The sequence below is a fragment of the Solanum stenotomum genome, chromosome 1, assembly GCF_019186545.1.
Source record: "Solanum stenotomum isolate F172 chromosome 1, ASM1918654v1, whole genome shotgun sequence".
Lineage (NCBI taxonomy): Eukaryota > Viridiplantae > Streptophyta > Magnoliopsida > Solanales > Solanaceae > Solanum > Solanum stenotomum.
The window spans coordinates 20,329,378-20,357,334 of record NC_064282.1 but is presented as its reverse complement, the minus strand read 5'-3'; the positions used below and the strand labels follow the sequence as shown (position 1 = coordinate 20,357,334).

At 34.9% G+C, this 27,957-nt stretch overlaps 4 protein-coding genes across 4 annotated transcripts; 2 read left to right on the top strand and 2 right to left on the bottom strand.

Moving 5' to 3' along the window:
• Positions 1-564: 564 nt before the first annotated feature.
• On the top strand, positions 565-3,255 carry LOC125847956 (annexin D3-like). Its single transcript, XM_049527723.1, has 6 exons — positions 565-668; positions 885-1,030; positions 1,826-2,053; positions 2,361-2,573; positions 2,666-2,755; positions 3,043-3,255. Exons 1-6 carry the CDS (start codon positions 581-583, stop codon positions 3,253-3,255), a joined length of 978 nt encoding a protein of 325 aa, XP_049383680.1. The 5' UTR covers positions 565-580.
• Positions 3,256-4,477: 1,222 nt separating this feature from the next.
• LOC125867337 (UTP--glucose-1-phosphate uridylyltransferase-like) lies at positions 4,478-16,453 on the top strand. Its single transcript, XM_049547800.1, has 18 exons — positions 4,478-5,251; positions 6,232-6,323; positions 6,504-6,594; positions 7,875-7,935; positions 8,035-8,112; positions 8,194-8,238; positions 8,338-8,414; positions 11,177-11,249; positions 12,941-12,998; positions 13,112-13,158; positions 13,240-13,302; positions 14,836-14,867; positions 14,950-15,016; positions 15,173-15,256; positions 15,344-15,442; positions 15,525-15,629; positions 15,853-15,924; positions 16,048-16,453. Exons 1-18 carry the CDS (start codon positions 4,617-4,619, stop codon positions 16,090-16,092), a joined length of 1,824 nt encoding a protein of 607 aa, XP_049403757.1. The 5' UTR covers positions 4,478-4,616; the 3' UTR covers positions 16,093-16,453.
• A 408-nt stretch (positions 16,454-16,861) lies between these two features.
• On the bottom strand, positions 16,862-18,145 carry LOC125853450 (probable 3-hydroxyisobutyrate dehydrogenase-like 2, mitochondrial). Its single transcript, XM_049533141.1, has one exon. It carries the CDS (start codon positions 18,100-18,102, stop codon positions 17,194-17,196), a length of 909 nt encoding a protein of 302 aa, XP_049389098.1. The 5' UTR covers positions 18,103-18,145; the 3' UTR covers positions 16,862-17,193.
• Positions 18,146-20,931: 2,786 nt separating this feature from the next.
• On the bottom strand, positions 20,932-27,130 carry LOC125841725 (chromo domain protein LHP1). Its single transcript, XM_049520904.1, has 6 exons — positions 26,730-27,130; positions 26,535-26,560; positions 25,029-25,115; positions 24,218-24,913; positions 21,741-21,801; positions 20,932-21,228 (listed from the first exon to the last, which is right to left on the bottom strand). Exons 1-6 carry the CDS (start codon positions 27,066-27,068, stop codon positions 21,181-21,183), a joined length of 1,257 nt encoding a protein of 418 aa, XP_049376861.1. The 5' UTR covers positions 27,069-27,130; the 3' UTR covers positions 20,932-21,180.
• Positions 27,131-27,957: the final 827 nt, after the last annotated feature.

Below are 27,957 nucleotides of genomic sequence, written 5' to 3'. Positions count from 1 at the left end.
AAAGGGTAGTGTGAACAAATGTTTATTGTGCCTTATCGGAAATATTACAACTATTTGGAAAAGTTGCAACCCTTCGGAAAGGTCATAACCTTTCATAAAAGTCACAACTTTTCATTAAAGTCGCAACTTTTCATAAAAGTCACAACTTTTCATAAAAGTCGCAACTTTTCATAAAAATAGCAACTCTTCATTAAAGTCGCAACTCTTCATTAAATGTCACAACTTTTTATGAAAGGAAAAGACTATTTTTAGAAATAAAATAAATTAAAAAGGAATTCTGATTTGTGGTGGCGCTACGCATATATATATATATATGATATATGATATATGCTATGATATGAGATACATTTACGTAAATCAGCCGTTAAAAAGGAGTTTAGAATGTAATAAAAGCTAATATAAGGGCATAAATGTCCAAATGAAGTATGAAAGGGTAAGGGAAATTGGACAAACAACTAAAACTGAAACTGAAATTCTAATTTATTCATATTTAATTCTCTTCTTATAATAACAACTTGCTAATTTTTTCTTCATTTTTGTGAATTATTATTATTATATTTCTATAGAAGCAAAACAAGAAATGGGCAGTCTCTTAGTACCAGATTTTATTCCTTGTCCAATCCAAGATGCTGAAACACTCAGAAAGTCCTTCAAAGGACATTTTCTCGGTAGACCTCTGTTTTTTTTTCTTCTTTTGTCAATAACTGATGGGACTCATAGGCGGATTTAGAATTTAAATTCGATGGTTCAACTTTAAACCGTCAAAAATACTGGATTCAGTTGAACAAGTAAACTGCAACTACAAGGATGAATATCAAGTATTGTGTTGCTATTTCCTTTTTTGACATAATGGGTAACGTCCTTCTTTTTGGTGTATTATTTAGGACTGGGAACTGATGAGAAGGCGATAATAACGGTTTTGGGACATAGAGATGAAAGCCAGAGAAGGAAGATTAAAGAAGCATATCAGCAGCTTTATAACAAATCTCTAATTGATGATCTTCATTCTGAATTATCTGGTGATTTCAGGGTATTCTCTTTTTCTTCCTAAAATCATTTGTTATATAGTGGAAGGTAGAGTGTATACAGACCTTACCTCTACTCTACTTTTATAGGATAGATAAATTGTTTCTGATACACTCTCGACTCAAAAAAATCGTATGAAGAAATGCAAGAGTAAAAAGATAACCAACATAAAAGAAACACAATAGTAATAAAATCGAAGCATAAGATACTGGTAGTGTAATAGTACTAAATGAATCCCAATTTAAAAGAATAAGCTTCCTTAATGTACCTCTGCAGATTTTGGTCTTTTTTTCAGTTTCATTGGATGATATGAACTGTGGATTAGAAACTGATGGAAGATTTATCACTTGTATAGTTGAGTTAGCTTTTTTTTCACCTATAATTTCTTAGAAAGCTAAATTCACTTCTAAAATAAAAGCATATGATCAACTTCCTGTAAGTATCCAATTTTTGAGTTTCCATTCTACAATTATTCGAAGAACTTAACTAGTATATCCATAGGAAAACCTTCAAAAATATAGTTTCTAATCTTGTTAGTCAAATTTCATCACAAAAATTTATAATGGTAAATCAGTCGTTACTTAGCTTGTGCTGGTGGTATGAGGTGCACAAGCTGGTTCGGATACCATCATTATCAAAACTAACTAAATAAAAAGTAAAAGAATTAGAAATGATAAGCTTGTTACTTGTTCCTTTCCTGTGGATGAGCAACTTTTGAATGGTAAAAAAGTATGGTTACTACTTTATTTTTCTTCTCAAAATTTTGACTTTTACGACTTTCATGTTTGATGCATGATAGAAAGCAGTGATCCTCTGGACACATGATCCTCCTGAAAGAGATGCGAGGCTAGCGAATGAGGTTTTAAATTCATGGATACATGACGTAACCCGTCTACAAGTGATAGTAGAGATAGCCTGTGCATCAACTCCTGATCATCTGGTTTCTGTGAGACAAACATACTGTGCTCTCTTTGGCTGTTCACTTGAAGAGGATATCATAGCACATGTTTCTCTTCCTGTCCAAAAGGTGAATTTATTTCATCGTTTACAGCCGGACACTATTAATTGAAGATGAACATGTTCTTTATAAAATGGAAAAGATCCAAATTTACCTCTTTACTATATGAATTGTCTTAGTTTTATCCCCTGTTACACTTTGGTGTCATTCATACCCTTATCGTTAGCATATCTTCTTATACTTGCCCTTGCCTTTAGTGGAGCTTCAACGTCAAAATACTTTGCGAAAAAGCTCCAACCCTTTTCTTTTTACAAAAAATAATAATTGTTCATTACCATTGAAGTTCCTAGTAATAAGCTCAGAGCTTGTTGTGCAGGTTCTAGTCAGTCTAGTCAGTTCCTACAGATATAACAAGGAACTAGTCGACCATGGTACTGCTAATCTAGAGGCTTCGAAGCTTCGTGAAGCCACTAGAACAAAACAATTAGATAGTGATGAACTTGTTCTGATACTAAGCACAAGGAACATTCATCAGCTTAAGGCAACTTTCGAGTGCTATAAGCAAAACTATGGATACTCCATTGATCAGGTCAGTGATCTTTAAGCCACCAGATTTACTTTGTTTTAACTATTCTTGCTCCTCTATTAATCTTATCTTGTTGGATCAACTTTCCATCACAGGATATAACGAATTGTGGCGAAGGTCTTTTGGAATCTATCTTGAAAGTGGTTATCTGGTGCATAAACTTCCCAGAGAAGCATTTTGCTGAGGTAACAAAAAGTCATAAAAGATTATTTTGTTAGACTTTCTTCATTTTCTTGTTCTTTAATACCTTTTTCCCTGTAGAAGAATCCTTCTAGTTTGGTGCAGAGCTGTTGTCTGGTGCAAGTACTTATTTTTTGGAACTTGTTGTAACATCACCACCCTCAAACACTTTCACTTGATATTGAACAATTGACCGCTTTACCATCACCCCACTGGATGTCTAATAGTATTGCTTATAATCACCTAATGACAGTGACTAAATCATGCATCCTTTTTTCTCCTCCGCTTTTAGGTCGTAAAGGTCTCCACCGATGGGCTAGGAACTAATGAGGATTCTCTGAGTAGAGCCATTGTAACTAGAGCTGAAATTGATATGATCAAAATTAAGGAAGAATATCTCAAAATGAAGGATACTGTTCTTGATCATGCAGTAGCTGATGATACATCAGGTTACTACAGGGAGTTTTTGATGACCCTGCTTGGTGCCAATGATAGTAGTTTGTAGTGTTTGTATCCACTTATCATTGGTAAAATATCAAGAGTTGGTGATATTGTCATTTAACTTTGTTTGCTTTCATTAGACCCTTGTGGTCCGACCCTTCTCTGGACTTGTGCATAATGGGAGCTTAGTCCACCGAGTTGCTTTTTTTGTTTTGTTTTTTGCTTTGAAGTTGATGATGAATCAGTATTGGTGAGGGTGATCTTTGATATTATTTGTGTTACGTAGCATTTAGAAGAAGAATGACTGTTTACCTTAATTATGGTTTGGCACTTTGTTTGAATAAATGTTGGTTATTGTGTTCATAGATACAAAACATTATTACAGGATTTGAGCAAAAATTATTAGGTTCCCGTGAACCCTCCCCAACAAATTGATCCGCCCCGGAGTGCAATTGTTTTATCCATGTTACAAGTGTCCACTCTACCACACCGTTCTAACAACTAAGAATCAATTAAATTTATGCCACAAGAACATTTTGAAGTACAAAAAAAACGAAGTGTAACATTGATTATTTAAGGATTGCTTGAGCAATAAATCCCTACGTTGTCATTTTCTCCTCCCCCGTGGTCCATTTTCATTTGAAAAATGTAAGTCCTTTTATCTTGAGAAAAGACTAAGTATAAATTGTTAATTTTTTTTTTTTAAAAGGAACATGTGAAATCAAGAAAGTAATTAAATTTAATACAGATAAATTTTGCAAATTCCTTAATAGTCAAAATTTGTGAACAATTTAGCTAGATATCTAACATATAAATAGCATCAAGTAGATGGTAGACATATAATATTGGTTCAAATATGTGAATTATTTAATATCCATCTAGTAGAATTATTGAATAATTTGCACCAAAATTATGTCCGCTCAACACAATTGAACAACACAAAATATGCTCATTTGATAGAACTTGTCAACAATTTTCATCAAAGTTATTACTCACGTCAACATATCTTGTTAAAACATAATATCACATCTTCCTCCCAACAAATACTCTACTTTGAAAATTTATAGTTCACTTGTGTAAGTTATAATTCTCGAAGTTATTTTCTGGATAACATATATAATCGAGCGAAATTGATCTAATACTTAATGTGTTGATTATATTACAAAAAATATATTTTTTCACTTTTACTTATGAAAAATATTTTTTCAATTTTAACGCGGACATTATTATTAATTTCCCAATTTTTTTCCAAAATTTTATATGCACTTCATTTATATGGACAAGTGAGCTTAGAGACTACAATTGGACGACTTTAGCGGCCGGAGGCCTCAGCCCTTCGTGCTCAAACTCAAAACCCTTAAACCCTCAACCTCCATTGTCGATCTATACAACAAACTACAACCCATTTCCCTATTTTCTCACACAATGACAATCCATTCAGTAGTAATCCAAAAGCTCCTAAGCACCAACGCCCACTTGGGTCGCCGTGTGGCGGCACACCACTTCAAAATCTACTCAATAGGCTCCCGGAATGGAATGACAATCATAGATTCCGAAAAGACATTGATCTGCCTCCGTAACGCCTGTTCCTTCATTGGGGAACTCGTTCGCCAAAGAGCCCGCTTCATTTTCGTCAATACCAACACCCTTTTCGATGAAATTATCGATCAGATGACGGAAACGATTGGGTGTAGGAATGATACTTCTTGGCGTCTTGGAGGCTTTTTAACAAACAGTTCGAGTCCGAGAAAGTTTCGAGGAAGGAATAAGAAGTTGAACCTTACGGCTATACAGCCACCTGATTGTGTGGTTATCTTTGATACGGAGAGGAAGTCTTCTGTGATTCAAGAGGCTGCTAAGTTGCAAATTCCGATTGTGGGTCTTGTTGATTCGAGTATGCCGTTGGATATTTACAAGAAAATTACCTATCCTGTGCCTGCCAAGGATTCCGTGCAATTTGTGTATTTGTTTTGTAATTTGATTACAAAGACTTTCCTTTACGAGCAGAGAAGGTTGAATGCTGCCTTGGGAGCTTCTGCAATTGCAAAGCCTGAAATTAGGTACGATCAATTTTTTAGGTGTGATGACTTGAAACTTGTACATGTTTGTCTATTTGTGATATGAATTTCACACTCATTGAGGTAAAAATGTATGTAGGACACTAGCTGATTGGGGGAAAACTGAGGGGTTCAACTTTACCTATTTGATTACATTATTTTGACGGGTGGATAATGAATGATACACTATGGCGTTGAAAACTAGGAGAAAAGGATTTGGTCGCCTATTTTCGTTGATGAGTAATAGCAATGGATATGGATATTAAAACATGGCTGCCTCCAACTTTACAACATTGCTGTGATAGTTCAAAGGTACCATAGCTTTTAGATCTCTTTTAAGAATATAATAAAGGAGTTAGCTTTGAGGCTGGGTAACATTCTAGAATTCCAGTAAGAAAAAGAACAAAGTTCTAGAATTTACTAGGAATAACACCAGAAGGTATAGTCTAAAGAACCTTCTCAAGAAAAATTAAGTTAAAATTTCTAATTGATAATATCGTCTAAAAGGGTGTTGGTATTGACGAGGTGTCGTCTTCCATTCTGCCTTCCTTTCATTGTCGATTTTCTCCAATCTCCAAGTCATAATTGCTTCTTCCACAGCCCTTGGTAACATAACACCCAAGAGAAATTAAGCAATGAGAATGCAATTGTTTACAGTTTACCATCCAAATCCACAATGCAACAAGAGATGATTGGTTCCTTATCAGATTAGTTAATTGGAAAACTGATAGTGCATCTTATTTTTACTGATCTGAAATTCAATTTCCTCTAACAATCTCTTCCTGCTCACTAGCTATAGAATTGCTATACGTTACGACTGAAGTATTTAAAACAGTTTTGGTATCTAGATATAGTATAGAGGGTTGTAGTTCTGAATGTTGTGTGCTTCTATTATCACTTCATTGATTTCAAGCAGTATTTCAAGTTTTAATTTACTGCTTTATTGACGTTTACCCCCCTTTCTGCCTGAAATTTGGCTGTAGAGAGGAAGTTGAACAACTTGACAAGATCAAGACAGTCGGCAAGGATAAAATTTATGTTCTGCCTTATGAAAGATTAGAACCCGCTTCTGAGGGTAAGTATATGATTCTTATACTCTTCTTGATTATTCCTTATAAAAAATATTCTTGTTGATTCTTTGTCCTTCTTACAAACACTTGTGGTTTTAAAGGTACATAGGCATTAAGGTAACTTAATCATGTTTTATTTATGTATCTGATTGATATAACAATCACTTGGTCTCCTTTTTATGCAGATGCTACCGAGACTAAGCAGCTACTGGACAAACTTGTCGTGCTAAAGTTTAATGGTCATTTGGGATCTGATATGGGTTTCAGTGGACCAAAGTAAGCATTCAGTTGAGAGTTGAGATATATCATTAATTAACACCAAAAGATTAATGTCTCTAACATTATTGTTATTTACTCAAAGCTGATACTTTGTAGAATATATGATCTCTCCAGATAGAAATGTTTTTATTTCTCTTTTTTGATTAAGAGTGCCTTTTTTAATTTTATGTTATGCGGACTTTTTGCACACTTGCACCACCTAGAGCTTCTGTTTTATTATGTTTATAGATACTACTGCAGTGATAGCTTGAGTTTATTCGAGAGGTACTTCATGCCTGTTAGACTTTCATAAATTCTGAAACTTATGCTTTCCTGGTTGGAAAATGAAGTAAGAACCTTACCGGTTTATATTACATTCTCCTCCCGAATTATTTCTAGAGGAGAAAGTGACACTTCTGTACCACATAGATTGCAAAAACTTCCTTTCCATTTGGATGGTGACTACTGTTCTGTAAATAAAACCTTCCACTTATTTCGAAATGACAGTCAACTCCAATTTTGGTCTCATTTCTCAATGAACACTTTGTTTTCCTCTCTTACTATACTTGATGTCCAAAAGTTTTCTTTTCCTCCTTTTATTATTCCTAAGTGATCACAGCCTATAAGCAAATTCGTTTGTTGTACTAGTAATTAGACTGACGAATCCATTCTACAGTTATAAGATTTTAGCTGCAATTAACTTCTGGTAATAACATTTAAGGCTCTCTTTCTTGATTCTCAATATTGTTCTATAGAGGAGTCTAATGTTCTAATTCCGGAAATTTATATGCAAATACCATAGGGTTTTAGCCTTGTAGAGAAATGGATCTTGGACTGTTGATTATCTGAATATTTTTGTGTATGTGATCTCTTACAAGTATGTTTGTTGTACACACTTTGCTATTCTAACCTTCATTTCATATATCACCAAATGCATTGGTTGCTGACTTTTGAAGTCATTGCATTTGACTTTTTACCTTAGAAGAAAAGAAGAAACACGAGTTAAGGTTGGGTGGAAGACTTTCACCCCTTTATCTTTATCCATGGAAATATCTTTTACTTTTAACAGAGCTTACTCATGACCTGTACTGATTTGAAGTTCTTAGTGTATTAGAAGAGACAATACATTTTTGTGGAGTGAATTCAATGTTCAATCACAAAAATGCTGTGTTCTGGAATGATATGTAAAGGATCCATGCAGCTGCAGTTAAATTACAGATTCGATCTGTAGTGCTTTTTGATAAATTATCTTGCTCTTGCTTTTATCTTTATTTATTTAGTGTTGCTTTGATATACAGATCTGCACTTGAAGTATGTAACGGATTAACTTGTCTAGATTTGGTCGTTAATCATATTGAGGTAGGTATTTCCCAGTTTCTTATGCAACCCATTGTTTAGTCTCTTATGCTGATTTGTAATGTGTAAATTTTGGACAACTGACTGGATATGTGTTTGCAGTCCATCAACTCAAAATATGGTTGCAATATTCCATTGCTGATGATGAATACTCCTAGTACACATGATGGCATCATGAAGGTGACTGATGTTATATCACATGTGTTCTGAGCTTTTTTAATGTGATTTTCTGGGAACTAATTAGCTAATAACTTAAATTAGGTTCTGGAGAAGCACCCAAATAAAAATATCCACACTTTCACTCAGGTTTGTTAAAATATTCTGACATGTGATGCGTTTTCTGTTTTATTATTTTCTGCACTTCATTTTTTTATGAAGTAAATAGCTATTACAATGGATTTTTAGAGCCAACGTCAACAAGAAAATATTGAAGATATGTCAGAGTCGCGGACCCTCAATAAATCCAGTGCACAGGAAAAGTTGTACGTTTTCGTCCGTCTCTTCTACCCATCTTGCTATTGCTCTCTGCTTGTACATATTTAGCATTTTAAATTATTTGCAAAATGTGTCATTTTTGGACTAGAAGTACTATGTTGTAATTCAAGGACATATATGCCTGTTTTATGAGAACAACTTTTACCCCGTGTGACCTCCCTCCACTTGAAAAAAGAAGCTGAAAAAAATAAAGGAAAATGATATGGAAGTTGAACCTTTTTGCACTTCAGTAATCCTGTAGAGCTGTTACTTCTGAATCATACTTTCTTTTAATTTTGTGTCTTTTTGGTGTGATCATTGGATACACGTGTGTAGTTCATTCTCCACCACCATGCACGCGTTCTCATCCTACTTTCTTTATGCAACTTTGTGGGTATTCTGAAGTACCATGCATACCACAATTTTTGTTTGTTTCTCTATTTCTTCACAAGCTTTTATCAAGGATTGATATTATATCCTGCTCCGATAGTGATCCCCTTCTGATCGGAATTGGAAATTGAACCTTCTTGCAATATATAAATATAATGCATTGTCTGCCTCCATATATGATTTTTCATGGCTATTTTCCCTAAGAAACTTTGTGGATTCTTTAAGTTCCATTTATACCAGAACTTAATGTTTGTATCTCTTTATTTTCTCTGCCAAAACAATGCACATGAGAATTGGCGGCTCTGTTTGTTTAATAAGTTTTTATTTTTGGTTGCTTGTGTTGATGCCTTGCTCTACTGAGTTATACTAGAGAACTGTGGACTCTTAATAAAATTAATAGTTTGATGGATGAGGGGTTCTATTCTAGGAAGTTTTGGTAAATATTGAATTTGAAACAATTGTTATTTTTGGAAGGGATATCAGTTGGTTACTTACTCCTTCTCTTCTTTGTGCCTGTGAGTACAAAGTTTGATACTCCAAAGAAATTGAAGATTAAAGAACTTATGAAAAAAAAAAAAAAGATAAGCGGGATATTTATTTCACTCGGGTTGAAACAATCCACCATGCCACCCAATCTTGTTTTGCAACTTATCTCTGTTTTGAATTTTTAAGTGGTTGAATGGTGCTATTTTTGTTTTTCGAGAACTCCTCTTTTTCTCCGGAGAACTCTTTGAAAGAAGTTTCTGAACCAGTTAATGTGAAACTGTGTGACCGTAGCAAATTTTACAGACAAGTCTGAGCAGTTACATTTTGGGAAGATCTATTAGGCTATACAACTAAATTACTCACCTCTTTTTGCATAATTATCTTCAACGGAATCTCAATTTTTTATTTATATATTGAACTTGATGAATAATGGGGCCGCTCCTCCTCCCTTCTCCATTTAACCCAGCTTTTGTCCGTGGAAGGTTTCCAACCCTTGACGTCACTGCGCTCTTACCACTAGACCAAAGCCCTGGGGTTCCTAATTTTATTATTTAGAATTAAACAATCAAAATATATTTTGCTATGTAAAATCAGAAATCTGCATTGATACAACTTTGCTGTGTATAATTCTTGAATGTTGACCTCTAGGCATTCAGTTGATTAACTCTTCCTTATGCCTTTGTTGATTTTCCGCATCCTTTTGGGCGCTCCAAATTCAATATCTTGAAATTTAGGGCCTAGCGAGGAAAAGGTCAAACGACTGGGAGAGATGTATTGCAGAAGTGTATCTTGCATAAGATGTTGTTTGGAGGGGGGGAAACTTCTCTAGTACGTAGTGCAACATAAAAGCTACCTGGAATTTACTTTTTCTTCTTGGTACTGCCTTTTCCCCTTTTCCAATACGAGAAATTTGAAGGAATCTTGTGGTACGTCTTCATTTATCATTCCATTCTCTTGGACCAACGAAATCGATTGCATTGCAGCACCACAACTCCCTCAAATCTCTCCTCACGTCACTCTTCTTATGCTGACTAAACTTTTAGTGCGTATGTTTAGTCTTACTTTTACTTAAGAATGACGTCACAATGAGTAAATAAAATCTATCCACCATCATGTAGATTGTGATCTATATTTTGCATTTCTGTATACGAGTTTTTACTGGTTGATTAAAGCATTTAGACAAGGACTTTTGGCAAGTCTAGGGAACTAGTTAATCTGCAAATAGTGATATCTTTTGTATGGTTTGGGTCATTGTGATAGTATGAACCAAAACAAAGGAAAAGGTTTACTCAGTGAGTTTATGATTCTCTATCCATCCCCTGCCTCAAAACACCTCTACTCTGGCACTGGCTTCTCAAATATTAGAAAGAAAGAATAAAGCTTGTTACCAATAATAATTAATCGTCACATTTGATGATAGAGCAAGTTGAACATGTATGTTGTTTAAGCATCGTGCATGTGTATCAGCTTGAAACTGGATCAAGGGTACAGCACTACATTTGAAGTTGGATGCTAACTTTTTTTAAAAAATCTCAAAACAGTTTGTTGCTATGTTAATTTAGTGAGTAAATTTCTGGATAAGAACTACCTACAAATCGTAACTACAGGGACACTATGGATTCTTGAGTAAGAGATTGCTTGTATTTGAGAAGGATTCTAAGGTACTTTATTGATTGTAGAAGCGAAAGGAAGCAAAAGAAGAGTCTGTTATGATGTCCTTATTAAGGCATTTCAAAAGTGTTTATTCAAAGATAAGTTAGGCTGCAGTGGTATCTAATCAACACTTATTTCTTACTGAAGCACTTGATTTGCTGTCAATGATTGCCATGAATCTCAGCTTGTTTTGATCTTGAACTATATTGGTTTTTATCTAATGTCTGTTTTTTCATGGTAGATATCCATCCAACCTGCTGGAGGTTTTCCTTTCTTTGAACAGCAGTGGGAAGCTTGAACCACTAATTTCTCAGGTAGAGATGTGTATGGTGTTGAGTTTTATTGCTACCCAAAGTAAGACCTTAGCAAGAAAGTTAGGCAGTATTATTATTTATGCTGTTTTTTCCTATACACACGCACACATACTATGAAAAGAGAAAATATCTAATTGAATTGAGATGTTATCAACGTAAAAGAGCACCTCTATGTTGGAGTTTATGGTTACATGAAACAAGGAAATTCAAACTATGTGAAATAAAGAAGTACTAAATAAGGAAAACCACCTACCGTTCGGGGTGGCCCAGTGGTTTGAGCTTGGGGCTTCCATGTTGGAGGTCTCAAGTTCGAAACCTCTTGTCAGCAAAAGCAAGGGGTTTGCCTTTTGGGTCGAGCTGATCGCACTAGGCTTGCCTAGTGCGGGTTACCTCTCCTATGTGGTTTGCGAGCTATTGCATAGGAGCGGGCGTTTTACCCTGTGCGCACCCAAAGGGTAGCGGCTACGGGTTTCCCTTGTCATAAAAAAAATAAGGAAAACCACCTATGCTGTTGTCCCAAAAGGATTTAGTTCAAGTGAGAAATGCTGAGAAACTTGTGACTTAGATCTCAGGTTCGAGTCCTGTGACATGTGAACTAAGCTTGGTATTTGAATGGAGAAGGGTAGAGAAGCGGATCTGTTACCTTCGAGTTTCGAAAGTTGCAGTTGGTCTAAGGGTTGATCCCATACAGATTTCTCGGGCATCCAAAAGAAACCTACACGGTGATATTTCTCACCCTCTTATAGTTGGTGACTCAACTTGAATTTGCCAATTTTGAAAACAAGAGAATTCAGTAAGTCAAGGTATTTAAACTAGTTGCATGGATAGTGTCTCTCAAAATAACGAACAATCCCCGGAGAAAAGGGTGCTGGAATTATTTCCTAGAAAAATCACTGGAAATAGTATATCGGAGAAAATGCTTTCTCTAGTGGACATGTAGATGAATCTTTTGTCTGTCCCTGGAGAAAGGTAGGGAGATGCTATTCCCCATCTTATCATCAGCGTTGCCTTAACGAACAGCTAAAACGTAGCCAAAAAATTGTCGGAACGACTAAAATTCAATGTTCAAATTAATGATCTAACACCTCTTTACTCTGATACCAAGAAGAAAAAAGAGAACACATTTTTTTTAAGGAATGTATGCTTGAAAAGTTGCAATGAAGAATGGTTGGAATAGTGGTCGATGGTGATGATGTCACCAGAATAATCACCAGAAGCCTGATGCCACCGGGGACGTCAGGGAAGATACAAGAACAATAAATTTTTGAAAAGAAGGAAAATTTTGTCTTCACAAGGTTTTAGAAGTTCTGATACCATATGGGATAAAGGATCAAGGCTTCTTATTGAATTTGATAACAAAAATAAAAGAGGACTCCTTGTACCGTAATTTAGGCCAACACTAAACAAGCAAAAATCCTACTTATTGAAAAATGAGCTATTTAACGAGGAAAATTACCTAAAATTGAGATTCATAATTATGATAAAATTAGGAAAGGTTGCTCTATCATATTCTAATGCAGAACAAATCTAGAACAATCTTTCGTGTAATTGCATGAGTTCTCTTGACTATTAACTAGCATGTTTGTGCAAACATACATGTAAATATATTTCTCAATTATGTGAGGTTTGCTAACTTGAACATCATGCTGAATATGGAACATTCTTCAATGTTATGTGTATGTATATTACAGGGTAAGGAGTATTTCCTGCTGCTGCAGTCAGAAAACCTTGCTGAAGTTGTTGACCCAAGTATCCTTTTGCTAGTTTTATAACTTGTTTATTGTTTTTCTGCATGAGGTGATTGGAATCTTTTATCTTCTGAGTGATATTGTTTTGGACAGCTCCTTGATTTGCTTGTTCAGAAATTCTGAATCATTTGATTAAAAACAGCATAGAACATTGTGTCGAGGTATCACCAGGCAGCTACTAATTTCAGCTCTTTTCAGTTTTCTGTACCTGCTTGCTGCTGCTATAATTTTCAGTATTTCAGGTAATGCCTACCACCTCAGGAACGGAAGAGACGAGTCTTCCGCCTCAGGAAGGAAGGATTCAGGTTGGTTATGGCCTGCATTCATTATGTTGTTAGACTATATGTCTCTGTTCTGACAACATTTAATTTCACGCAAGAGGTCCGAGTTTTACACTTGACCTGAACCAAGTTAGCTGTCAAATATAACCCCGACTACAGTTTCTAAAACTTTGACGAAACATAAGAAACCAGCATGTAGTTCTCAGCAGACCAGAGCAATTTGGAGTTTATCAATGTCCCTGTTCCGACTCTGTCTAAAAATAAAACCTGTTCTGGTGTTTAATTTCACACATGAGGTCCGAATTTTACACTTGACCTGAATCAAGTTAGCTGTTTATTCCGACTCTGTCTAAAAAATAAAAAACCTGTTCTGATGTTTAATTTCACACATGAGGTCCGAGTTTTACACTTCACCTGAACCAAGTTAGCTGTCATAAATAACCCCTGCAGTTTCTAAAGCTTTGAGAAAATGTAAGAAACCAATATATGGCTCTCAGCAGATGAGCAAAATTCATCAGTCAAAACTGGAAGCCAAGTGATAATTTTTTTTCTTTCTTTTTAAATATGTAAAAGTTTGTTCCTAAGCAGGGAATAAGTCATAAAAGAAAGTTCTTGTCCACACCAGAGATAATTAAAGTTGTGCTTAGTATGATGGTTATACAGTACAAGAGATTGGATAACTGTTGGTTGGACAAACGTTCCAATGCACTCCCTGAAACCTAGATGTTTAGTTAGTTTATTCATCAAGGGGTTACTGTTAATAATATTATCTTACTTCATCATAAAAATTTTTAAAAAGAGTTCTAGTGTTGGTTCATATTTGTTTGAAATTTGGGTTCGGTGAACTTTTCCATCTAGATGTTAATGGGTCAAGTTATATGCCATGAGAAAAAGACAATTGAGGGGGAACAAATTTGTTTAGATTTTTTTGTTTTTTCGTTAGAACTAAATCAAATTGTAGGAATCACTAAATTGAATTACCATGTCTATTGTTCAGATGCATCAGTTATCTCTAACTTGATCATGAATCCATTAGGTGAAAGTTGCATTGATATTAGTCGAGATGTTTTTCCTCAACTCCCCCAGCTAATGTTTTTCCCAAAATCTTCATTTGGCTTGATTCTGTTTATTTCAACTATTACGACAAGGGTATGGCTGTGCCATGTATATTTTTTAAACCTGTTTTTTCCCCTTGAGCTGAGGGTCTATCTGAAACAGCTGCTCTACCTCCCAAGATAGGGGGTTAAGGATTGCATACAGTCTACTCTCTCCGGATCCCAATTTTGTGATTACACTGGGTATGTTGTTATTGTTGTACATCAAAAGACTTTTTAAACTCCTTGAATGCACTGATACTGGATTCTTAACTTACTCTATGAAGTAATACTAGAATCAAGTAAATGTGACATAGGCTTTCACAATCAGTCTCCTTCCTTCCTGCACACCCTGTAAATTTATGTATTTGTGAACTGTTACAGTGCAATTTATTTGAGTTTCAAGGATTTGCATTGTATGATGAATCTTATTTTTTTGTTTTTCATTGTTCGTGGCCCGAAGTCAAAGGACCATGTCAAATCAATCAATACAATGTAAGTGATTTGGTTTTTATTTTTCTTTCATGGTGGAAAATATAGTGGAATCAAATCATTTTGCTCTGTTGTAATTTTTCAGGTGGATGAGTATGAGCTGCGTTGAGAGGCTACTACAAAGAAATGATCTGGGTTTTACCAGTTCTAAGGTATTATTATCCAAAGGTCACAAGATATGTTTCTGAAGCAATAGCACCTTCAAGTAGAAATATATTGTTTCACATATACACCAAAGCTTGTTTTATCTTTGTTTGGTGTTTCTCTTTCTGATATCATCTGTCACCTTACCTTCTCATGTGATCCAGTTTTTCGATCGAGCATTTGCTATTGATACTCCATGGTCAAGATACCTTCCAGTTGAGAGAACATCAGATTTGCTCATTTTGCAGGTTGAAGGGTGGTCTTGTTAACTATATTTTCTACACATGATATAAGACTACATCTACTAACTTTGTCATCATTATTATATTCTGCAGTCAGATCTCTACACCTCAGTTGAAGGCACTCTTGTGAGAAATGCAGCAAGAGCAAATCCCAAGGATCCTTCTATTGAGCTAGGACCTGAGTTTGGAAATGTAAATATGTGCATCCATCTTTTTCACAACGTTCATTTATCAGTTTATTTCATATATTAAACATATGTAAATTGTTGATCAGGTTGATGATTTCCGTAGTCTTTTCAAGTCAATTCCAAGCATTATAGAACTTGATAGCTTGAAGGTGACGGGGGATGTTTGGTTTGGAACTGGCATAACTCTAAAGGTAAGAAATGTACATCAATAATCTCATCAGGATGGTGTCTTTTTTTTCCCCCAATAAACACCTATCATCTCATCAGGATGCTCTGCTTTGATGCATTCTTTTGGTCGTAATATTCAGGATTTTTTACTTTGTTTGAGAGAGAGAGAGAGAGAACTATTAGGCGTTTGTTTTTCTTTCAAAATGCTCTCTAATACTTGCTGATTGTCTTTATTTGAAAATTTAGGGGAAAGTCAGTATTGCTGCAAGACCAGGCATGAAAATAGTTATTCCTGATGGAATGGAGCTTAAAAATAGGGTAAGTGACTTGAAGATTGTATTCAATAGCTTGTCACTTAGATTATAGGACTTGTATTCTCAAAAATAGACGATTGCCATCTCGCTTAAATTTTATTCTGAAGGACTTCTTTTGTGTTACCAGATTATTACCAGCCAGTCAGACATTGGAGGACCGAGTTCCTTGTAGATGGGATTCTGCAATATGAATGTATAGCTTAATCCGAAGAGGTATTTTTCGTCATACCAGGTGATTACAAGCCTAAAGAATTCGAAGGGAGTCCCAATCAAACCTACATTTGGATGTTTCTGAAAAATGATAAGCCTCGGAATTTTGCTGTAATAAAGGTGGTTTTTTTCTACTGTTGCTAGATTCAGTTTCTTTCAGAAGGAAAGTAGATATAGTGAAGAGGAAAAGAAAGCATCATAAATGTGTCATCATTTATTATTGACAATCGAGTTACCATTTTCCGCAGTCGAAAATTAGAATTATTAAAAGCTCATGTAAAGGTGAGAATTGTTTCTTTATTCTGATAAGTCTGACTACAAAATAGGTAGACAATTTATCTATTTTCTTCTTGTTAATCTCTGTAATCAGCTATGGTTCTTTTGGAGAGAATTGTTTTACCCAAGAACTAACTTTCCTCGCGTACCATTTGGACTCATCGAGTATGTAGTTTTATTCTTTAGTAAGTAGCTTTTCAAAATTTTGTTCTCATCAACAATCAACATTATAAAATTGGATAAATGATCCTAACCAAAATTGATTTCCTACTCCAACTTTGAATGAATTTTGTAACATGTTTGATTCGATTCAGTATTATTGTAACTTCGCAGATTTACAAGAAGCTTCTTCTTGTTTGAAAATGAAAGTATTAACTTGATTTCTAAACCTATGTTGATCTTTTTTCACATTTAACATTTTATCCAACGTAGAAATGATACCATAATCTCAAATAGCATTGCACGGTTTAAGCATGAACTGAAACTGAGTACGGTATCAATGGAAGGTTATCACTCGTCAGCCTAAAGCCATCATTCATCAAGAAATAATGGCTGACTAATCCGTATTTATTCCTTCTAGTGTATATAACAAACAAATTTTGTAAGGCCAATACCAGCATAGTAGTGTCACACAATACTAAGCATAGCCAAAACCAAACTCACCAGACCAATATAGCTGATGCAATTCCGTTCCTTATAGCCTAGTCTATATCCACAGCTGACGTCCACTTCTGCAACTGATGAGATTTCAACAAGAACATTGGCACAAGATTAAGATTTCGTAATCTCACTTGCCATTGATTCTCTCTATAACAGTAATAAGCCCTTGAGTGCCCAGCTTCCCATCTCCATTAGCAACCATTGCAGAAAACAACTGCTTATTCAATGCAGCACCAGGCAACACCACAACGGCGCCACCCTGCTCTGCTCCAACATCTAAACCCATTCCCAAATCCTTTACCATGTACTCTGTAAACCCACCAGGCCTAAAGTCTCTCCCAATCATTCTTTCTCCAAACAACTCCATAACCATAGAACCAGCTGCTCCTCCCTTCACTGCCTCCACAAATTTCCTCTTATCCAACCCCGCCTTCTCCGCAAACACCAATCCTTCACTCAACCCCATCAAGTTCGCCCCAACAACAATCTGATTCGCAATTTTACAGCTTTGCCCCTTTCCTGGTCCACCCACAAAAGTCGCCTTACCCAACACATCAAACAAAGGGTTTAACCACTTCACCACATCCTCATTTCCACCAGCCAAAATTGCCAATTTCCCTTCCCTCGCCCCAATATCTCCTCCAGACACAGGGGCATCAACAGCCCAGCAATTCTTCTCTCGGGCGGCATCAAAGATTTGCTTAGCGAGGACTGGATGACTGCTGGTATGATCAATAATGACGCTATTGGGATTAAGAGATGAAATCAAACTCTCTAACACAATTTGTCGAACATCTGATGGGTGACCCAACATAGTGAAAATAACATCACTGTTGCGTGCGAGATCAGCTGGGGAATCAGCAAGAAGTGCACCTTGGGATTGAAGATGAACAACTTTAGAAGGATTTCGAGCGTAGATTGTGACGGAATAGCCAGCGGAGAGAAGGCGAGAGGCCATGGCGCCGCCCATTACGCCGGTTCCTATCCATCCTATTCGGGTTCGGGTCGGGTTTATGGGAGCTGGGTAGGAAGTCATCGGCGGAATTCTGACAGTAAGATATGCAGATAGAACAAGGAACACTCTCTTCAATGATTGGATATTTAATCCGTCTCTTTGTTGAACTCAGTTCCGAGCTAAAGTGGCACTTATTTTGGAAAGGGTGACTTAACATTTTAGTGTTGCGTATGGAATTGAGCACATTAACACTTTGTTTGGATGATCATTATGTATCGTATTGTATTATGTTATATTGTGTCGTATTGTATTGTTTTAATGAATGTATTGTTCTCCGTCCTTATATAATGTCACAAATGCATAATTTGAATGATAAAAACCTACGAGAAAAGTAGAATACATGTAGAGCTACTCTGAAAATGTAGGGTAAAAGAAGAAATATAATCCCTATGTTCCTAATTACTTGTCCATTTTTTCTTTTTTATTTATTCCTAATTACTTGTTCATTTGACAAATCAAGAAATGACAACTTTTTTTTTCCTATTATACCCTCAATTAATTACTTTGAAAATGGTAGAACTTCTTGAAAATCTTAAATTGTTAATTCATTCACTTCATAATTAATAGAGGTAAAATAGTAAATTCACTATATCAATAATTGTTTTCTTAATATGTGTGTCAATTCAAAAGTGGAAAAGTAATTAGGAACAAAGGGAGTAATTATTACTTCCTATGTCCACTTGTCAAAATTTTACTTGGCACGCTTATTAAGAAACTAATGATTGTATAGTGAGTTTACCATTTTATTCCTATTAATTAATAGGATCCCAAATAGCTTTATTTACTACATTTTTCAAATACATTAACTTAATGTTAATCAATTGAAGGTATAATAGATTTTAAAAAAAATTGTTCTTTCTTGATTTGTAAAAATGATGAGTAAAAAGGGACACAAAGAAAGGAAAAAATGGACAACTAAAAACTGATAGAGGGTGTAAATTAATAAATAAAGACAAAATTAGAAGAAAATATTAGGGTAACACGCAATCACACCAAGTCGATCGTTACATAAAATGGATATTTTCATCGTTACCTAACAATGAATTTAAACGATACGATATAATAAAATTTAAGTAACAATCAAAACAAACATTATATTTAAACTAACAATACAATACAATACAACGAGTAACAACCATCCTAACAAGGTGTAAGTATCGTATTTAGTTATAGATTTACTATTTTGGTATGCCTAAAATATGTACTCCCTCTGTCCCAATTTATGTGACACATTTCGCTTTTCGAGAGTCAAACAATTTAAGTTTGATCGAGAATTTGCTCGTGAAATCTTCAAATTTTTTAAAATGAAATTCATATATTTGTAAACTACATAAAAAGTACTATACGTTACAATAATTGATAATTCAAAATATTGAAAAGATATATGAAAAATTTACGGTCAAAAATAGACTTGTTTAAATCTCGAAATCCAAAATGTATCACATAAATTGAGACAAAGGAAGTATAATTCATGAGTGATTTATGATTATCCCCATGAAAGAAACTTGGATAAAATAATACATTCTTGAGTTGCTTTTTTCGCATAAAGCTCGATCAACTTTATGATGGAATAACCAATTCATCTTTGCATAACTAATCTCTATAATTAATACATGCATAATTCTAATGACTGCCACCCTCAACTCCGCACAACTATGACAACCCGTCATCATTCCACAATTATCACTAATTCACTATGCAATCATCTAAACAGAGAAGAGAACTCATCCCAAAATACTGTACAAAACAAAGAAGAGGACAACTAGGAGCATAGTTCCAACCCCAAACAAGCCTTCTCCATCATATGTAACATAACCAGTATTACTGTTTTCCCAATATGTAGCAGATGATATATTTTGCACAGGAATGAATATTGACAACAAGTATACAACAAGTGTCAATGAGATGGGAAATAACAAAACTAGTATAAGAATGGTGGCACCTCCACCTATACTAGAAATTGTTGGCCAAACAATGAGCAAACTAAGAAACACAACAATCATTGAAGGAACCATTGGTGATGGCCCTATGTCCCCCATACTTTTGCCTAACACAATAAAGTACTTTGTTTTGGTAGTATGTGTTGATGAGAAAAAAAATATGAAATCTCCTGGCATGCAAACAGGAGAATATAAAGTAGACCTTTAAGCTGCAGCTATCATGGTCACATCACCTTATGCTTCCTTTTGGAAGATAATGTCTAGTCTAGATGCCTTAGCACTGTCTTTGCGTGTTGTGGTGGAAATAGACGAAATTTCTCTACCCATAATCAGTAGTCTTGGATTTGAATCACGAGAACGAATAAACCCCAAAAAGGAAGGATTTTCTCCTTTTGTTGGTCTTGTACGAGGTAATCTAGTGGATTTTGAATACTAAAAGTCAAACTTAAAGAAGGGTGATCATGTAGGACTTAAAGTTTACCTAATACGCAGTTCGAGTGCTTACCCAAAGGGCAAAAGCTGTGGCAAAGGTTGTGGCAGCTACATGTAGGATTCCAAAAAAAAAAAAAAACTATTTTTTTGATAGATATCATATAAAACTTGCCAAGAAATTCTAATAATGGCATGCAATGGCATTTTTCATGACCACCGTAACCAACTAAGAAAAGATTTACCAACATGAATATCAAACGGATTAAAACACCATCAAAGGATGTGGTGCAGCGAATAGAACTGCTCCTCCCTTAATCAAAAATCTCGAGTTTGAGACCTAAATATAAAAAGACCCTTGGTAGGGAGCGCTTCTCCCCCAGATGCCGCACTAGGCAGTGCTAATCCGGATTATTTGGACTCCACTACGGAATTCCGACATGATTTTTAACATTTAAAAGGTCAGAAGAATGTTACTTCCGGCATCTCATCTACTGGGTACACATCGAGATATAACTCTGAAGCATATTATATTGGGAAACAGTAAACCCTAATATAAGTTTTTCACAGCATATATTCTAGCATGCTGTTTACTAGCCTTCCTAATAAACATAATAAGTTAACACCCTGCAGCTTTTTATAACAAGTAAATAACAACATTTTCTACATAAGATAAGGCAAGAGATGAAGCTAATCGAGCTACATATATATTTCCTTCATTGCAGCCAACTCATTCAGATGGATTGTATCGCATATTCTGCTCATAGAAATTTATCAACTGCCAAAAGAAACAAACACAATATTTCCATTAAGAGACTAAATGAGAATCATTTAAGTAAAGCGGAAGGAAATACTTTCTATAACTGGAGTTAGGAGTATATATCAATACAGTTGTCAAATAACAACCATAATTACAAAATAGAATGAGGTAATGTTTATTTTTTAACAAATTACAACATCTTCAGGAATTTATCTTAAGTGATGAGCCAAAACACTTGGTGAGACTCTAATCAGAAAAATACAATGAGGAAAAGATAGAGTCTACTAGTTCAGATTTCCAGGCACTATCAATGTAGTACTTCTAAACCATTACAAAATTAGATCACAGCAAATATTTTGATTGCTATATCAGAATGAAGTTGTGGTGATTTTAAAACTACATGGCAGATGCTAAAAGTTTTCTATATTTATGGAAACTGAGAAATGACTGTTAATAATCCATACGAAAAAATGTAAAATCATTGCTATGGTGATGCAAAAACCAATAAGAGAGAAAAGAGAAATAGCTACCAGAAGTGGATTATTCATCTTCAGAAACTTGTTATCCACCAGCACTAAATTTCCATCGGACCTGCAGGCAACCAGCCAACCACTAAGAAAAAGTATGTAATGTGAACAAAAACTAATAAACGAATCAGCAAAGCTGATTTGAACTGAAAATTTAGGAATAGCTAATCTAGAGATGTGCACGAAAATTGGTGAAGCCACTGAGAGTATGAGCAAGCTGCGACCATGAACTTAACTGTCAAGTTCAAGCTCACTCCATTAAGAAAAGAGAAAAAACAAAAACAGAAGGAAGTTATCACACTGGTCATTGCAACTTATACACACATTACATCGCTGTTATAGAAAAACAAGTGACACAACATCAAGAAAAAAAAATCAAAGATAACTAAAGAAGTACCACTAAAAGTATGATGTAACGGGACCAACAGAATAACGACACTGAAAATTGATTTGAAAATCTGAGAACTTTTAGCTTATCCTGACCATAAAAAAAGAGTCTCTCTTACAACAATTTTGGTGGACAAGTTACCAAAACAAAGCACAACCCAAAAGGGAATGCAGTATAAACACGGAGTGGGACGTTAGATTAGATTTGGTATATTTCACTTTAACTAAAAAAAAGGATTAGATTTGGTATTTATTATATGAAAACAATCAAATATCGAACCCAAACCTTTAAACATTAGGGATTGGCCTGAGATCCTAATAAATCCCTTTGGATCCCCTTTTCTATTTGTAACGGTGCTTTCCGAGCAAACTTGTGTACAACTCAACTATTTCACTGGTTACCTGAACCACCCGCAAGTACAAACACAAGGTAACTCTACCCACTAAGGTTTAGGCAGATGGGAAGAAATCACACAACTATTTTTATTTTTGTCCAAATCCGAACCTTGGTCTCCCCTGGTCATCATTGCAATGTCATTGATTGCTAGACCACACCCTTGGTTGTACCTTTTGGGTGCTCAATGTATAACTAATATGGGATTTCCTAAAACTCAACATCTTATCTCCCGTGTAATCCAATTATTAGGTTTGATACAAACTACTGAGTGTAAGAAAGGACCAAGCAAAATCATGTGAAATAACCTAAACATCTAATTCAAAAACTTTAAGCCAATTGGTGGAGTGACTCAAGACATCTTATAACTCATTTCAATATCCTTGACTCCTTGTATACCCAATGCAGGGCTTTGTTTAATAAATCAACTTCTGTGAAACTTAATACAACTGATCATGTTAAAATATTAATTGTTAGAAATAGTCTTAATCAGCGAATCTCAACAACTTGAAGGTCAAAACAGATTCAAGTTATGATTCTCTCTCTATTTGATAAGCTAAGTAAAAGGCTAAAGTTTTCGCTCCTTTTTAAAAAAGATTCAAAAACTGCAATGTTCACATTGTTAGACATAGAAGATGGAAGATATTTGTTCAATCAAGAACATTCCACATAACAGAAAAGAAAGAAAACGGAAAACCAAATAACATATATATCGAAAGACAAGAAAGGATTAGAAGATTTATAAGCATCTCATAGTACACATCAAGTGAAAAGTTCATAGTTGTTAATCATGATCTTGAACCTTCTAGTTCACTCCCAGACACACTGAATAGATCAAGGCATCAAGCATCACTAGTATACAGAAAAAAATGGATATTTCTCCTAAAACACATCAACTTGAGTACACTAATCATTTCAATGATTTTAAATTTTAGAGAGGTTCTACATGATGACACTGTTTCTGCTTGTTTTGAGTGGAGGAGAGGCATTGATTTTAGGCTGGAACAAGGCTAGCAGATGGGGGAGTAAGATTTGGCATATACTTGTGGTAGTTACCTCAGGCTTTGTAATTGATGAGTTATAGAGTCTGTAGAGGGTGAGAACTCTTACATTATATGAGCACGGGCAAGACAAAGAAGACATTAAAAAACAAATTATCCTATTTAAATCCACTTGGTAGTTTGGTGTGGAGCTTTGAAATATAAATTGTCTTGTTTATTTATGATCACAATGTAGGAGAATGCATGTTGATGCACATGAAGAAACGGAAGCAAAATAACCTGGAAATAGCTTTCAGGAGACTAATTCAAGACCGGAAATGTGATGATGTTGATACTCTTTTGCAAAGGATTTACAAATATAACCAGTTTGTAAAAGAAGATTAAGTGTTACAAACCAGATCATCAATGAAAACTTGGGTGAAATCATATTATCATCTAAAATTTGCTGGTGGGTACTCCTCTTAGATGAATTTTTTGTGATATATAGTTAGATGAAATTTCTTTTGAAGTTTGATGTGATCACACATTTATAGTGATAGTGTATTGATTTGATCATCAATGAAATTATTTTGACTTGTAAAGAAATGAATAAAAAGTTTAGAGATTGCACATTCTGATTATCACACCACCACAACACACATATTGACAAAATTAGCTGGCAAACATAGAAATAGAAATGTAGGTTTTAATTCACAAACCTCTTGGCAACAAAGGTCACTGAGACATCCAGCATATCATTGGAGAAAGAAGCTTTATATCCTACAGGGTTGACAAGTTGCGTAATGGTATACCCATCTTTGGAATCATCAGACTTGTTTTTACAAACCAAGTCACCGCCGACCAATTCATGATTATGACTTCCGTCCTGCATAAAAGTAGCCAAAGGACCACCTGCTAACGCATCTTGGATATCATCCTTCACAGCTGAGGTAGTCTCCCGTTTAAATCTCCGAACACAACCAGATTTCCTCTTTTTAGCTCCAGTACAGCGATCAGACTGATAAAATTCTGCACCATTAACCTTAGGAAATCCATTTGCGAGACCATTACCAGATATATCCACAGGGTTCCCATTGGTTGACATTGCTCCTTTTAATTCACTCAGCTTCAAATTCAACTCATTTTGCTCTCTCAATCTCAAACCATTTCCATTCACCACTTTGTCTACTTTGCTGTTCAATTCACTAACATTACTGTCCACACGATTCGTAGCCTTCAAAACATTCAAAGGGGGTGAGGGTGTAGGCTCCTCAATTATCCTAACCCTCACTGCTGGCACATTATATGTAGCTGCTGCAGGGGAACGCTGCTGCTGCTTTTTCTTGGGTTGAGTCTGTGTAGCCCCAAACTTCCGCTTACGCTTGCGTGTTGATCGTAGTTTCCCTGACTTCAAGCTACAAAGTGAAAGGAAACAGATTCAGAAAGGTACCAAAGATTAAAAAGAGAACTATCCCCTATACACTAATCAGTATAAGGAACTAAAAAAAAAGGATTATAAATAGAAGAAACCTCTCTTCATATGCATCAATAATATCAGTACAGGACAACAGATTCTTCTCAGGTTCCCATGTATTTGCCGTCTCCGGCCAGCCACGCCTGAACAAAAAAACACATAACATCTATCACCTTCAACTTATTTTTCTTTTTTCACATAGTCAACTGGAAGCAGAAAAAATGGACTGGACAGTGATGACCATGAAGAAATACGAACTCGTTCACTACAGTTCGAATGTCAGGCTCTTAGCCACTGGGCCGTGCCTGTGGGAAACTATCACCTACAAGCTACTAAAGGTGGTAACTTGGAACCAAAAACTACAACCTTCATCTTATATTACATGGCCCCCATACTAAAAATGGTTGTTCCAATATACTTGTCCAATTTACGAAATCAAGAGAAATTCATTACTTTCTCCATTCTTAAATACTTGTCTATTACTCACTCCGTTCCTAGATGCTTGGCATACTTGCCAAAAATAGATAGTCCATAATACTTGTCATTTAAGAAAAATGAAGACATAATAATTGTTTGTTTGCACCTTTGCCCTTAGAAATATATATGGAGAGATATTAAAATGGTGCAAAAGAGAGAAAAATTAAATAGAGAGAAGTAATAAATAAGGATAATTACCCTCTAGTTAATGTTTTTCTTAAGAAATGTGCAAAATAAAACATGACAAGTATTTAAGAACGGAAGGGGTATAGAACTCTTATGCTGCAGCAGATTCATTCTGATCCCTCAGATCCGCTCTCTCTTTCTCTGGCTCCCTTACTTGAAAGCTTTTAGTTGATGTACTCAGCCAAAGAGTTTTTTCAGTGACCGACCTTGTTCAATTTGGCTCAAACCTTCAAGTTGCAACTCAGGCATTACTCAATCCTTAGTATTACTCCTTTTGTTGCTATATAAGTGGTGTTTTTAGCTTTTCATTTTGTTTCAAAATAAGTGGTCTTTTAGGGTTTCAAGAAGGTATTGATCTTATTCTTTCAAAATTACCCTTGTTTTATTACATGGAGTTTTACACCATTAAAGAATCACTTCTTTCTTCAAGGCATTTAATTAAGGTAAGTTAGTAAAAACACTCCTTATTTTCTAGGATTGGGTAATTTCTTACACCTTATTTGGATGGTTTTTACCCGTTGTATCGTATTGTGAGTTTAAATATCATATTTGTTTTGACTATTACTTAAATTTTATTGCATCGTATCGTTTAAATTCATTGTTAGGTAATAACGGAAAGTCCCATTTTGTATAACAACCGATTTGGTAGGATCGTGTCGTTACTTAATAATTTCTTCTCATTTTGTCTTTTACTTATTATTTAATAACCCTATTTTATTCTTTACCCTGCACCTTTTACAACAGCTGTACCCCAAAATCAAATTTAGAGTTAGAAAACATCATTAATAAAGTTAATTTAGTAAAGTACAACTGTTAATTAAAGCTTTCTCACGGGGTGTAATATGAAATGGAGGGAGTACAACAAAAGCTAAATTTTTGTATTCCATAGGAATACTTACCATTTGATCAAATACTGGACTTGACCCTTTAGTTTCCACAGCATTTCCAAGATCCCCAAATCCAGAAGCAAAATCAGCGAAATTAATGCCCAAAAATTCAGGAAAATTAATTAAACAAAACTACATCAATAGTAAAAATGTTTAATCAACCATTAAATAGATTAAAAAAAAAACAAAAAACGAAAAAAAACTAACCTTTCGAGTTCTCCTTCTCCTAACAGTTTCAATCTCGTAAAACCCTGCAGCAAGTTGTGGTTTTACCTTCTTAGCAACACCATCGCCATCTCCTTTTTCTATATGAATCACCTCAGGCACTTCATCCTTCTCTTCTTCTTCTTCTTCTTCTCCTTCTTCTTCTCCTTCTCCGGCCACCGGTTCCTCCTCGCGTTCGCTGCCGGCATCTTCAGGATCTTCATTTCTCTCTTGATGCTGAGCAGCTTCTCCGTCCAAATCCAACTTGCGGGTGTCACGGCTACTCCCCGCTCCGGCGGCTTCCAACAGAAGCCTTGAGCTTTTCCTTTTCCCTTCTTTCATTCTCTCTAACTTTCTCTCTCTAATGCTTTTCTCTTTCTTTTTATTTATAGTCTCTTTTTTATCTTTCATTTTTTTTCTTGGAATTGTCGAGTTTTGTAACTTAATGACTTTGATAACATTTTAAAACTTATATATTTGTCATATTAATAAGAACTGAGTTGTAAATAATTAGAGAAAATGACCAAAATAGTCCAGTAATATTTTGTTTTGGTCCTTCATGTATTTCACTTAATTGAAATGGTCCTTAACATATAATAAATATGTATATTTTGGTCTTTGATATATTTCACTTGATTGAAATGATCATTAATGTATAACAAGAAGTGTTTATTTTGATCATTTACCATAAATTTAACAAATTTATCAAAATAAAAGTGTTAAATTTAACTATACACCCTACATGCCTAATAAAATTCATCATTATTGTCTTATTTGTTAGCTTAAAAAAAACTTTATGAAATCTAACACCATTATCTCTACTTCTCTAACAAAATTAACTATTTTCTCTTGCTTAAAATATAAATTTGTATTACGTCAGTGGAATAATATATTAGGAAAGAGAAAATATAAATTTTTGTTTGGGAAAATAGAGAAAATGTTGCTAGATTTTGTGGAGTTCTTTCTTTGGAGCTAACAAAGTAGACAATAATAGTGAATTTTATTGGCCACACAGGATTCATAGTTAAATTTAATATTTTTTTAATAAAAATTTATTAGATTTGGGATAAAAGTCCAAAATGAACTCTTTTTGTTATACATTAGGACTAAAATAAGCACATTTGTTATTTATTAAGGATCAAGTGAAATATATTAATGACCAAAACAAAGCATTACTCATATATTGAGAATCATTTTGGTCATTTTCTCTAAATAGTTAAGTTTGTTTATT

Bases quoted from the DNA above. Each gene is read 5' to 3' on its own strand.
- LOC125847956 (XM_049527723.1), top strand. From the start codon at position 581: ATGGGCAGTCTCTTAGTACCAGATTTTATTCCTTGTCCAATCCAAGAT. The intron at 669-884 runs GTAGACCTCTGT...TGTATTATTTAG, and splicing joins CTTCAAAGGACATTTTCTCG to GACTGGGAACTGATGAGAAG. The intron at 2,054-2,360 runs GTGAATTTATTT...CTTGTTGTGCAG, and splicing joins TTTCTCTTCCTGTCCAAAAG to GTTCTAGTCAGTCTAGTCAG.
- LOC125867337 (XM_049547800.1), top strand. From the start codon at position 4,617: ATGACAATCCATTCAGTAGTAATCCAAAAGCTCCTAAGCACCAACGCC. The intron at 6,595-7,874 runs GTAAGCATTCAG...TTTGATATACAG, and splicing joins ATGGGTTTCAGTGGACCAAA to ATCTGCACTTGAAGTATGTA. The intron at 8,113-8,193 runs GTGACTGATGTT...AACTTAAATTAG, and splicing joins CACATGATGGCATCATGAAG to GTTCTGGAGAAGCACCCAAA.
- LOC125853450 (XM_049533141.1), bottom strand. From the start codon at position 18,102: ATGACTTCCTACCCAGCTCCCATAAACCCGACCCGAACCCGAATAGGA.
- LOC125841725 (XM_049520904.1), bottom strand. From the start codon at position 27,068: ATGAAAGAAGGGAAAAGGAAAAGCTCAAGGCTTCTGTTGGAAGCCGCC. The intron at 24,914-25,028 runs GTTTCTTCTATT...TTCACTTTGTAG, and splicing joins ATTGATGCATATGAAGAGAG to CTTGAAGTCAGGGAAACTAC. The intron at 21,802-24,217 runs GTTTGTGAATTA...GGTTGCCTGCAG, and splicing joins GTGACCTTTGTTGCCAAGAG to GTCCGATGGAAATTTAGTGC.